The 12639-nt window shown below is 44.7% G+C and overlaps 1 protein-coding gene and 1 long non-coding RNA gene across 5 annotated transcripts in view; one reads left to right on the forward strand and one right to left on the reverse strand.

The window, feature by feature from the left end:
- Shank3 (SH3 and multiple ankyrin repeat domains 3) overlaps positions 1-12639 on the forward strand; it is a 62014-nt gene that overhangs the window by 12424 nt on the left and 36951 nt on the right. For all 4 annotated transcript variants that reach the window (XM_076556612.1, XM_076556613.1, XM_076556615.1 and 1 more), the window contains exon 11: positions 10352-10622. In XM_076556612.1, the coding sequence (XP_076412727.1) occupies positions 10352-10622 (271 nt within the window). The remainder of the gene's footprint in view (positions 1-10351; positions 10623-12639) is intronic.
- On the reverse strand, positions 538-10532 carry LOC143269805 (uncharacterized). The gene is made up of 4 exons (XR_013046549.1): positions 10456-10532; positions 2682-2781; positions 1830-1937; positions 538-1164 (listed from the first exon to the last, which is right to left on the reverse strand). It is a non-coding gene; the product is annotated as an uncharacterized LOC143269805 (long non-coding RNA).

The following is a 12639-nucleotide window of genomic DNA, read 5'->3' on the forward strand; positions in this document are numbered from 1 at the left end:
TAGCATCTGAGAGTACAGGAAAAAGCTACCGTGTACTGCTTTGTTTCTTGCCCAGACTGGTTTTGAATTCTGGGCTCAGGTGATCTTCCTGCCTCAGCCTCTCGAGTAGCAGGGACTATAGGCCCTTGTCATCCTCCTCCTCCCTCTTTTTTAAATTAAAAAATTAAAAAAATTGCTCATGCTTTTGATGTTGTAGCTAAGAATCCATTGCCAAATGTAAGGTCACATCACTGATGCTTAAGTTTTAAAGAGTTTTGAGTATTCCGTAGCTCCCAAATGGAGGTTGTACTCTGTAGGACGGAACAAGAGGTCAAGCCTTTGTAGAGACAACATGGATGCTGCTTTGTTTGGAAGTGAAGTACCAGAGCCACTCCCGTTACCGGCATCCCAGTGAGATGATTTTTTTTTTTTTACTTTTTTTTGATATATATTTTTTATTTTACAATATCATTCAGTTCTACATATCAGCCATGGGTTCCCCTATTCTCCCCCCTCCCACGCAATCCCCTTACCCCCAGCCCACCCTCCATTTCCACCTCCTCCAGGACAAGTCCTCCCCCGAGGACTGTGATCAACTTGGTAGATTCAGTCCAGGGAGGTCCAGTCCCTTCCTCCCAGACTAAGCCAAGTGTCCCTGCATAAGTTCCAGGTTTCAGACAGCCAACTCATGCAATGAGCACAGGACTTGGTCCCACTGCCTAGATGCCTCCCAAACTGATCAAGCCAATCAACTGTCTCACCTATTCAGAGGGCCTGATCCAGCTGGGAGCCCCTCAGCCATTGGTTCATAGTTCATGTGTTTCCATTCATTGGGCTATTTTTTTTTTCAGTGAGATGATTTTTAAAAAAATTATTATTATTTTCAGACAGGATCTCACTGTGTAGTCCTGGCTGGCCAGGAACTCACTATGTAGATCAGGCTGGCCTAAAACTCACAGGGAGTTTCCAAGTGCTGGGATTAAAGACATGTACCACCATGCCTGGCACTTTCAAAAACAACAAACAAAAATAGTTGTCCACTTTGACGAGAAGTTGGGAATACGTGTCACGGCTAGATGTCTTGGACTCCAATCATCCTGTTAAGATGTGGAAGATTTTTGTTGTTGTTGATATCATTTTTGTTCTTAGCATACTGTGGATGGCTGTGAAGACACATTTGGGACCCTAGAAAAAATGTAGCACACCGGAGAATTAGAATGACTATCAGGTAGATGCCCAAGATTAGAGTTGGTCCTTAGCTGAGGATTCTACCAACCAATATACGTGCGCGCGCGCACACACACACACACACACACACACACACACACACACACACACACACACACTGCTTTGTTTTGTTTTTTGAGATAGGGTATCTCTATATCCTGGAACTCACTATGGAGACCAGGCTGGCCTCTAACTCACAGAGATCCACTAGCCTCTGGGATTAAAGGTGTGTGCCACTATGCCTGGCTCAAAATAATATGTTCTCGTTCTCTCTCTCTCTCTCTCTCTCTCTCTCTCTCTCTCTCTCTCTCTCTCTCTCTCTCTCTCTCTCTCCAGGGTTTCTCTGTGTATCCCCGGCTGTCCGGGAACTCACTTTGTAGACCAGGCTGTCCTGGAACTCACAGAGATCCACCTGCCTCTGCCTCCTGAGTGCTGGGATTCACCACCCAGCTCAAAATAATATTTCTACTGAACAAAAGCATAGCAAAGGTGAATCATTAAAACAAACAAAATCAGTCAGAGTCCAGAAAGAAGTTAGCCAAGACTTTAGAGTTGAGCTCAAAATGTGTTTCCTGGCTTGCCTCTCACATGCTTATATTTCTGGCACTGGGGTGACAGCTGACCTCCCTTGGTGGCCAGTATTCTGGTATGGTTGTCCTCTGGAATTGCATCAAGGTGTCTCTTTCCAGCTGCAGAATTTCAGGAATGAGCAGTTCTTGTTCTTAGTGATTCTAAGTTGGAAAAGTGGGGAAAAAAATTCAGATGGAGGAATATAGAAGATCACTATCCAGTTCAGTTTATAGCTAATAATAATAATAATAATAATAATAATAATAATAATAATAATAATAATAATAATTTAAAACAGTGAGCAGGCCCACAGTTTTAGAACAGTGTCCTGCAGTTTTCTCTGAAGCATAATTTTCTTCTCTCTTGCCATGTCTGCCAGTCTTGGAACCTTAGCCTATTTCTACAAATTTAGTAGGAAAGGCTTGGCCTGTAGCTTAAGTTGGTAGGGTGCCTACCCAGCTGTGCAGAGCTCTGGGTTACATCACTAGCACTGAGTAAAGCAGTTACATCTGTAATCAAAGCACAGTAGAGCACATCTGTAATCCCAGCACTCTAGAAGTAGAGACAGGACCAGAGATTCAAAGTCATCCTCAGCGAAATTGAGTTTGAGGCCAGCCTGGGCTAGACTGTCTCCCAGCAACAATAACGACACAAGAAGACATTTAGTAAAAAAAGAAAAAAAGAAAAAAGAAAAAAAAGTAGTTAGCCACATAGGCTCTTAAGTTTGTTTTGCTGAAAGTTTTGGTAAGGAGCCCCAGTTTGGACTTTTAAAAGTCTTTCAAGGCTCAGAAATAAAATCAAGACGAACTTCAGACTTTCCTTGTAGTAACTGATTGTTTTTTTAGGTTTTTCAAATACCTTCAGGTTTCTGGAGGAAACCTGGCAGGAAATGACATTTTACTCACAATAAGGCTTGGAACAGTTCTTCCAGGTTGGCATCCGATGCAGATTCTCAAATCACATTCTAATGCCTTGGTAATAGAAGTCAGTTTTTCCAATTGTACTCTATTAAAAATAGAACGGTTTCTTATTGAACTTGTGCAGATAATATATTACCATGTAATAAAAATATCCATGATTAGCTTTTCCAATGCCGAAAGGTCAGGCGGGAAGAAGAAGTAAATATTTCAGTTTTTTTGTTTTGTTTTATTATTATTATTATTTTTTGAGACAGGGTTTTTCAGTGTAGCCCAGGCTGTCCTGGAACTCACTTTGTAGACCAGGCTGGCCTTGAACTCACAGAGATCCACCTGCCTCTGCCTACTGAAGGCTGGGATTAAAGCCGTGCGCCACTGCCGCTCAGTGAACATTTCAGTTTTAATTTTCAAAAAGTAAACCAGTGGGCCACAGATAGTGCAAAAGGAAAGCATGCTTCTTAAATTTAGGAAATTAAAATGAAAAAAAAATTCAACTAAACATAAAATTGTAGTCCAGGCTTGTCTTGCATTTACAGTGATCCTCTTGCCTCAGCTTCAGAGTGCCAGGATGGCAGGTGTGAAGCAGCATGATCCCAGGCTCACGTCCATAATTCTTGTTTTGCTTGGGACTTAGTAGTCACAACAAACCAACAGGTATTTTCCTCTTCCTCCCCTTCCTCTTTAGTCTTTCTCAGATCTCCTCTTTTTCTCTTCTCCCTCTTCCTTCCTCCCTTCTCTCTCATTTGCTTTTCCTTTTTCTTTCCCTCCTCTTCCTGCCCCCGCCTCTTGTCAGCGTTTACTATATTGCCTAGGTTGGCCCTGAACTCCTGGCTTCCAGCGCCTCTCTGGACTCAGCCTCTGAACTACTTGTGACTTCAGACACATGCCACCATTCCTGGCTTTCATCTCATTTCATTTCCTCATTACAGTTCTGAACATTCTTTCCCAAGCTAATGGCATGATCTTAAAGTTACTGGAAACCTATATTCCATAGGACTTTTCTAAGCCCAACAGTGTCTTTGAAGGAGAAATAATTTTGGGTTGCAGCTAACTGTATGCACTTTTAGAGAAGAATGGTAATCATAATTGTATACTTGGCAAAACTCAAAACATCTATGGTTGAAATCTGATGATTTCAAGCTTATAAGAGTTTGCCACAATCAGATTTACGACTGATTGGATTGTACCAAGACAGGTCCAATTTCCAGGAATTTTATATACTTTTAGAACATTTGTATCTTGGAATTATGTGAAACTATTGTTTACAATTTGGTGTCTGGGTGGTATATGCCTATAGTCTTAGTGCACTGGAGGCTGAGATGGGGTAATGACAAGTTTGGGGCCAGCTTGGGCTGTATAGGGGTGTCCTGTGCTTATCCCCACCCCCTACCACAAAAGAGGTTTAGTTTTACTTATATGACAATGCTTCCCATACAGTGTAACACATCAAACAAGTTTAATTAATTCAGTACCTCTTCAACATTACAGGGGCCTTCTGGATTGTCCCAAAGTTAGTTTAGGATTAAAAACAAATTGAGGAGCCAGGCATGGTGCTGCAGGCCTTTAATCTCAGCATTTGAGAGGCAGAGGCAGGCAGAGCACAGTGAGTTCTTGGCCATCCAGGGCTGCACAGTGAGACCTTATCTCCACAGCAAACAAACAAACAAACAAACAAACAAACCAACCAACCCCCAAATTACCTCGTGCACTCTGAAATCAGTAAGATATTTTTCTTTTGTCCTTAGGTCTGGTTGACTAGTAGCATGGGTAAGAAACACACTAGGATGACTTTCAGTAGGTTCCTAGCTTTTTCTAATTCATATGTAGCTTGAATTTGGACTCCATGGGGGCATGTGGCCATGGGGATGATCCTCATGGTGACAACCAGGTCCTATCAATGTGTTTAGATTACTTTGGAGCTCAGGTTGGAACCTATGAGAAAGGCAAAGTGTGTGTGCTTTGGTTTTTCAAGACAGGATTTCTCTGTAACAGCTCTGGCTGTCCTGGAACTTGCCCTGTAGGCCAGGTTGGCCTTGAACTCTCAGAGATCCACTGGGATTAAAGGTGTGTGCCACCCTGCCTGGCAGCAAAACATTTTTAATTTAGACAGGAATTCATTTATTTATTTCTGAGCTCAAGAGTTTGATCAAAGTCTAACAGTGGTTAAAAAGCAGACTAAAGAATTTGATTGTGATACATGCTGTAATTCTGGAGGCAGAGGTTGGGAGATAAGAGATTGAGACCAACTTGGGCTATGAAGCAAGACAGACAGACAGACAGACAACCTGGGCTATGAAGCAAGACACCACACACACACACACACACACACACACACACACACACACACACACACACACACACACACACACACACACACACTGTGATTTCCAAGCTGGTAATTTTTCTTGCTAAGATTTACCCTTTGTCTAGAAAAGAACAAGTTCTGAGATGGAGTCTCAGTTTGCTGGATTTAAACAACCTATTATTTCCCGTCTTTCTGGGAATTTCCAACTGAGACCTTTTCATTAAATCCAGTTAAGACACTCGAAGACTCCCTACAGGACCCAGGACAGCTTTTATTTCAACTTCAGAAGTCAGTATGACTTCAGGAGCCACTCTGAGTCAAAATACTCTCCAATAGACTCAGAGAATTTCCCACAAAATGTAGAGCACGAGAGGGGTTAGAAAGGGTGACCTCCAGGCTCAGTGGGTGACTGCGCCTGTGTGGCTCCAATAAGGTCTTTGTTTCTTCTTATATTAGATCCGATAAAAGAAAAACTGAAGCGTGTTTCAATTTTAGTCTGTAATTCATGAATAGAGGGCCAATTAAACCTTTCAGGAGAAGGGAGACACTTTAAGGTATTTGTAGAAGCAAGACAAGAAATACCGTTTTGATTGGTTAAAAGTCAGTGTTTACTAACTGGTACAATTTCTAGTTTCAGTTCAGTTTACAGTAGATGTTGGTTTGTCCAGGTGGAATTGAAAGTGTGAGAAGCACCACATTTAATGGCATCCAAATAACATTTTCCCCTCTACCAGCCACTGAGTTTTCGTCTGACTTTCATGGGTTCAGCCTTTATATTGAGGTCACCGATCAATTGTAGCTTAATTTTTGTATGAACCGTGAGTTCAGAATCTGTTTTTGTGCGGATCTTTAGTTGTTTGGCAGTATTTGTTGAGGGATATTTTCTTCTCTCATTGGTTATTCATTGCTGGTGTATAGCAACAGTAACCTCTTGTACACTGGTCTTGTACAAGCTTTTCTGTATTTGCTTATTAGCTTTAGCGGCTTTCTTGGTGCATTATTGGGATTTTCTATATATAGGATCATTCTGTCTGCAAATGGATGTACTTCTTTCTTCTAATTTGGATACATTTCATTTGTTTTTCTTTTCCTTTCTCTCTCCCTCGTATTCTTTTCTTGTTAAATTTACTTAACTTTATTTCATGTGTGTTTATTTTTATTTATTGGTGTGAAGGTGTCTGATCCTCTGAAACTGGCATCACAGACAGTTGTGAGCTGCCACATGGGTGCTAGGAATTGAACCCGGATCCTCTTGAAGAGCAGCCAGTGCTCTTAACCACTGAGCCATCTCTCCAGCCCCTTTTCTTTTCATTTTGGAGGTATTCTCACTATGTAGCCGTGGCTGGCCTCTAACTACTGAGGGCTGTGATTAGAGGCATGTGCCACTGTGCCCAGCCTCATCTGTTTTTCTTCCCTTAGTGCTCTGGCTTGAACTTCTCTACCATATTGGATAGCAATCACAAAAGCAGGCGTCCTGCCTTACTCCTCATGTTTGAGGAAAGCTTTTTAGCCTTTCACCATTGAGTGTGATGTTAGCGGTGGGTTATAAAGACCCCTTAACACGTTGAGGAAGTTCCTTTCTGTTCCAGCTTTCTGATATTTTATCATTAAAGGATGTTGGATTTTTAGCGATGGTTTCTCAAATAGAGATGTTGGTTTTCCTCCTTTGTTCTATTGAGGCATTACATTGGTCACCGAAGTCTTTATCCTTGGATTGCTTTGTCTAGCTTGGGTATCTATAATACAGAATCAGTTAGGAATGCTTTTCTTTCCGGTTTTCTTGGAAGAGTTTGAGAAGGACTGATGTTGATTTCTTGTTTCTGGCAATGCCATCCGTTACCACTTTTCTGTTGTTGGTAGGAAGGTTGTGACTTCTCAGTCAGTTTCTTTGTTTGGAGTCTTTTGAGATTTTCTATTTCTTCTTAAGTCAGTTTTTGTAACTTGTGGATTTAAAAAGAAAGTTGTCTGCTTATTTAGCTTATCTAATTTGGTGGCAAATGATTGTGCATAATATCATTTTGTATTTTATTTCTGAAAGATTGGCAACAATACCCTAAATCATTTCTGATTTTAGCTACACACACACACACACACACACACACGACTTTTTATAAGTCTTTAAAATTTTTTTTTTATTGAACAATTCAGGGTTTAATCTTTGAAATTAGCAATAAGGTGCATGTTTCTTCTTTGTATAGAAATTAGGAAAAGTAGCCAGGCGGTGGTGGTGCTTGCCTGTAATCCCAGCACTCGGGAGGCAGAGGCAGGCGGATCTCTGTGAGTTCGAGGCCAGCCTGGTCTACAGCGTGAGATCCAGGACAGGCTCTAAAACTACACAGAGAAACCCTGTCTCAAACCAAAGGGGGAAAAAAAAAGAAATTAGGAAAAGCAATTTTTTTTTTTTTTTTATCATTTCTCTCCTTTAAAAATCTTTTGTGAAGTCAGTCTAGCTAAAAGTATGTTGGCTTCTTGCATTACTTATGTGTATGAAGATTTTTGCCAGCATGTATGTCTGTGTACCATGTGAGTGCCTGGTGCCAGCACAGGTCAGAAGAGGGCTTTGCGGATCCCCTGGAACTGGAGTGATGGATGGTTGTAAGCTGCCATGTCGGTGCTGAGAATTGAACCCAGGTCCTCTGCAAGAGCAACAGCTGCTCCTCATGGCTGAGCTATCTCCCCACAACACACCTTTTCCTTTTTGAGACAGCGTCCCTCTGTGTAGCTCTAACTCTCCCGGGGCTCACTATGTAGACCAGGCTGGCTTCGAACTCACAGAGATCCAACAGCCTCTCCCTCTAGTGCTGGGATTAAAAGTGTGTGTCATCACGTCCAGTGTGCTGATGCTTTTCTTGTTGTTGAGACAAAGTCTTGTCATGAAGGCCCTGGCTGGTCTCCAACTTGCATGGATCTTCCTGCCTTTGCCTCTCCAGTGCTGGGAGTAAAGGCATGCGCTATCCCCGCCCCCCCCCCCCCCCACTATTTCTGTTTTTTAATCAGTGGTATTTGTTTCATATGTTTTGCATTTACGCTCTTTGGTGTATATATGTTAATAATTAATATTCTTGATGAACTGACCTTACCGATGTATAATGTATGATGTATTTTTCTGACTTTCGTTACGCGCGCGCAGTAGGATATGTGTGTGTGTGTGTGTCTGTGTGTGTTTGTGTGTGTGTGTATGTCTTTGTGTAGTTGTGTTTGTATGACTGTATAGGCCTGAGGTCAACCTCCAGGGATATTCCTGGAGGGTCATCCTGAATCTTGCTTGTTGAGACATGGTTTCTCACTGGACTGGATTGTTGATTAGATTAGGCTAGCTGGCCAATGAGCCCCTGGGGGTCTCCTGTCTCTTCCTCCTCAGCTCTCGGATAATTGCATTCAACAACACTGACTTTATGTGGGTGCTGGGGATCGAACTCAGGTCCTCATGCTTGTATGTAAGGCGTTCTAATATACGAGCTATCTTCCCAGGCTTGCCTTTTTTTTTTTCATTGAAAGTTTATTTTGTCTGATATTAATATGGCTACTTAGCTCTTTTGGTTACTATTTACATGTTATTTTTTTTAAAAAAATACATTTTAACTTCAGTCAGGCATAGTGTCACATACCTTTAATCCCAGCCCTTGGGAATCAAAGGCAGGCAGTTCTCTGTGGGTTGGAGGCCCAGCCTGGTTTACATAGTGAGTTCCAGGACAGCCAGAGTTAAATAGTAAGGCCTTGTCTCAAAACAACAAAATAAACAAAAATATTCTAACTTTGAATGTATTTATATCTTTGGATCTAAAGTGATTCTCTTCTACATAACATACAGCTCGGTATCTCATCTGTTTTTAAAGTAAAGTTTTATTGGAGCATAGACAAGCCCATTTGTTTACATACTGTTTGTGGCAATTTTCATGCTGCTGTGACGGGAGTTTGAGACATGCCAGTGGAGACTGTGGTTTGCAGAGCCTGAAATAGTTACTGCCTGACTCTTTTTAGGGTGTTTACTGATTCTAGGCTGTCTTTTTTAGTTCCCTGGCTATAGTCAATAGTACAGAGTCCCACATAGCAGTAGCCTGTTGAGATCTGTCACATGTCGCCTGCTTTATCCTCAGCCCTTGTAAAGTGGGAAGTTCTGATAACAGATCTGGCTATTCCAAGGCCTTAGCTGGCTGAAAAGAGGAGCAAGCTTCTAACCTTAAAGTTAGGGTCGGAGACAGGATGCCTGGGGTGGGGTCACCCAGTGGTGACTGCATTAATGTGGCTAACTGTTCCGATGTCCTGGGAAGGGGCACTTCCTAGAACACATTTTATTTCATTTTATTTTAAAGATTTATTTGTTTATTATGTACACAGAAGAGGGTGCCAGATCTCATTACAGATGGTTGTGGGCCACCATGTGGGTGCTGGGAGTTGAACTCAGGACCTCTGGAAGAGCAGTCGATGCTCTTAACCTCTGAGCCATCACTCCAGCTCTAGAACACATTTTAGATCTATTCAGATCTATTCATTTGTCTCTCTCTGTGTAGATTTATGTATATGCAGGTAGACGTGTGTATGTGTGTGTTGAAGCCAGAAGCCAACCTTGGGTGTTGTTCCTCAGGAGCTACCCACCATGATTTTGGAGACAGGCTGTCCAAAGGCTCGGGGCTCACTGATTATGCAAGGCAGGCTGGCCTGTGAGCCTTAGGGATCTGCCTGTCCTCACGTCCCCAGTGAGGGCATTACAAGAGCATGCCAACATACCACCTGGCCTTTTCTGTGGATGCTGAGGATTGAACTCAGGTCCTCAGTTTTGCACAGAAAACACTTGAATGACTGAGCTATCTTCTAGCCAAGTATTTTAGTTTTAAAAGATCAGTTGCCCTATAGAAAGAACTACAGGGCAACTGAGGCATGCTGGGAGTGGGAGAAACAGTCTTCCCCAGAGGAAGAGCACACTAATTCGTTATCTAATACCAAATGGCCAGCCCTGAAATCGTCCATATAAGTAACATTATGTGTATTGAGCTGCTTATCTTTAAGAATGTATATGTCTATACATATATGTATGTAATAGCAATGAAAAAAGAGGCCATAAAATTGAAAGAGAGTAAGGAAGGGCATATGGGAGGGTTTGGAGGGAGGAAAAGGAGGAATGTTGTAAAATCTCAAGCTGGGCTGCGGTGGTGGCGCACGCCTTTAATCCCAGCACTCGGGGAGGCAGAGGCAGGCGGATCTCTGTGAGTTTGAGGCCAGCCTGGGCTACAGAGTGAGTTCCAGGACAGGCTCCAAAGCTACATGGAGAATCCCTGTCTCAAAAAAAAAAAAAAAAAACACCTCAAAAAACCCCAGTCTAGTTCAGAGTCTAACTTGTGTCCCCCCGCTCCAGTGCCATTCAGGGAGACCCCCAGCTATGCAAAGCGGCGACGTTTGGCGGGCCCGAGTGGCTTGGCATCCCCTCGGCCCTTACAGCGCTCCGCCAGCGATATTAACCTGAAAGGCGAAGCGCAGCCGGCAGCTTCTCCCGGGCCCACTCTCCGAAGCCTCCCTCATCAACTGCTGCTTCAGCGGCTTCAGGAGGAGAAAGATCGGGACAGGGATGGTGAGCCGGAAAACGACATCAGTGGCCCCGCGGCAGGCAGGGGTAGCCACAAGATCAGGTAGGAGGGGATGGGGAGGGTCCTGGAGGGGCCAGGGTGGGTGGAGGGCTATGACAAACCAGAGCTGTGAAACCAGGCAGGCCAAAGGTAGTTCTTTGGTACCTTGGAGGTGATGGGCTGGGGCTTGCGGCGGAGCTCCTGGGTGGTTTTACTCATGCTGATCTCCAGAAGAAGCCGGGATAGTGGGCTGCTCAGGGAGTTGCGGGTGGAGAGGGTGTGGTCCAACTTGTGGTTAGAAAGCTCATTTGCAGCGTGGTCACTGGTCGTAAGTTGGTTTGGAAATGCCTTTCTGTGGAGGCTTCAAGCCTACAGGTGAGCGTTAGTCCCCCCCCCCCCCCCCCCCCCGCCCCCAGCCCTATATACATACCTCCAGTACTTTGAACCTCCCTCCTGAATCCTGGGATCCTGAAAAACCAGGCTGTTTGCAGTACCGACTTCCCCATAACTTGAGTAGGAAGCTGGAGTAGACTAGAGGCTTTGTAGGCTTAAGAGTGGCCACCGTGCTGGCTCCTCACCGGTACAGTACAAGGTGTTTCCTTTAAGAAGCCCTCCGGGGTGCCCGTGAGGGTTGGTCTTCTTGGACCCTTGTGCGCGGTCTGTGTTAACCACCGGTGGTCGTCTTAAATTCGCCTTGCACTGCTCTGGAGCTTGTCTGTCTTGCCTCCTGCCGTTTTCTCCGGAGCCAGGTATATAGAAGGTGTTTGGAAGCCTGTTGGATGGAAGTGTTACATAAGCAGCGTGTTGTTTTCACAAAGCCGGCCAGCTCTTATAGCCCGATGGGCGGATGTACCACTGGGCTGAGCAGCAAAAAAATGCTTGCCACGCCGTTAACCTCTATCACTTAGGCTTGTGTCTGTCTGTTAACGGCATGGTGCAGGCTGGGGTCCTGATGCCCCGGTTGGGTTAGAGGCTTGTTTAAAGTCACAGAGAGTAGGGGTCAGCCGACCTGGGCACAGGTGTGTGGTAGAAGGTCCTGGATGCAGTTTACAGGAAGCTTTCCCTTCTGCACTGTTCTCCTGTGTATGTATGCAGCCGGATTTCCATGCTGTAGGCTTCTTGGACCACCCCCCTCCTCCCCACCCCTCCAGGGTTGTCTGTTTGATTCCAAATCGCGCTTCTCCCCTTGGAGCTTTCCCATGGCCCCTTGGGTTTTCTAAGAATTGGATGGGCTGGTGGCTGAAAGAGCGCATTCTAGGATGTCGCAGTTTGCCAGGAGGGCTGCTTTCGAGTGGAACTGTGTGGCTGCCACTGGTCCCTGTCACTGGTGCTTCTTTACGCTTGCAGCAGGCACAGAATAAACGCCTCTGTGCTAGGGTCTCTAGCTCACCTGCTCTTCGGGAGGGCAGACTTCTTTCTTCTCCACGTTAATTAGGTGACTGGAGTGCCATATATATGTGTGCGTGTGTGTGCATGTGTGTGTGTGAACACTTACGCGTGGGCAGCTTGCCTCTGCTCGCAAACACTCCCCCCCCCCCCGAATCCCCCCCTCCATCTCACAGCAGTGGTCCTGACTGTTTTTGAGGAAGTAGACAGCTGGGCTTGGGGCTGAGAGGCACTTGGATAGGTTGATACAGGTTAGCGGGGGCTTACCTGGTGTGACAGTGTGGTCCGCCAGTTGGGAAGTGGCAGAGCAAGTTGTGTGCACTGAGAAGGAAGAGACTCTCAGGCACAGGTTGCCTATGGTTAAAACAAAACCGATGGTATTATGGACCCTGGTGGAGCTGCAGAGGCTCCCTGTGGGCTGAGTCTGGCATGGAGCCCAGAAATATGGTCTGCAGGTTCTGGCCCCGGCACCACAGTGGAGCCTACAAGGGCAAATTTGAAGTGGAGTCAGTAACTTAATCTCTGGCCAAAAGGGCAGGGTCACAGTTTGTTTAGGTGTGTTCAGAGTGTAGCATATTTCTAAGTCCCAGAGAGGTGGTCATTGGCAGAGCAGGTGAATTTGGCTTGCCTGGGTACTAGGGAGCCCAAGCAGGCTTTTGGGCAGAAAGGAAGATCAAGACCTCGGACTCTATAC

The sequence above is a fragment of the Peromyscus maniculatus genome, chromosome 20 (assembly GCF_049852395.1).
Source record: "Peromyscus maniculatus bairdii isolate BWxNUB_F1_BW_parent chromosome 20, HU_Pman_BW_mat_3.1, whole genome shotgun sequence".
Classification (NCBI taxonomy): domain Eukaryota; kingdom Metazoa; phylum Chordata; class Mammalia; order Rodentia; family Cricetidae; genus Peromyscus; species Peromyscus maniculatus.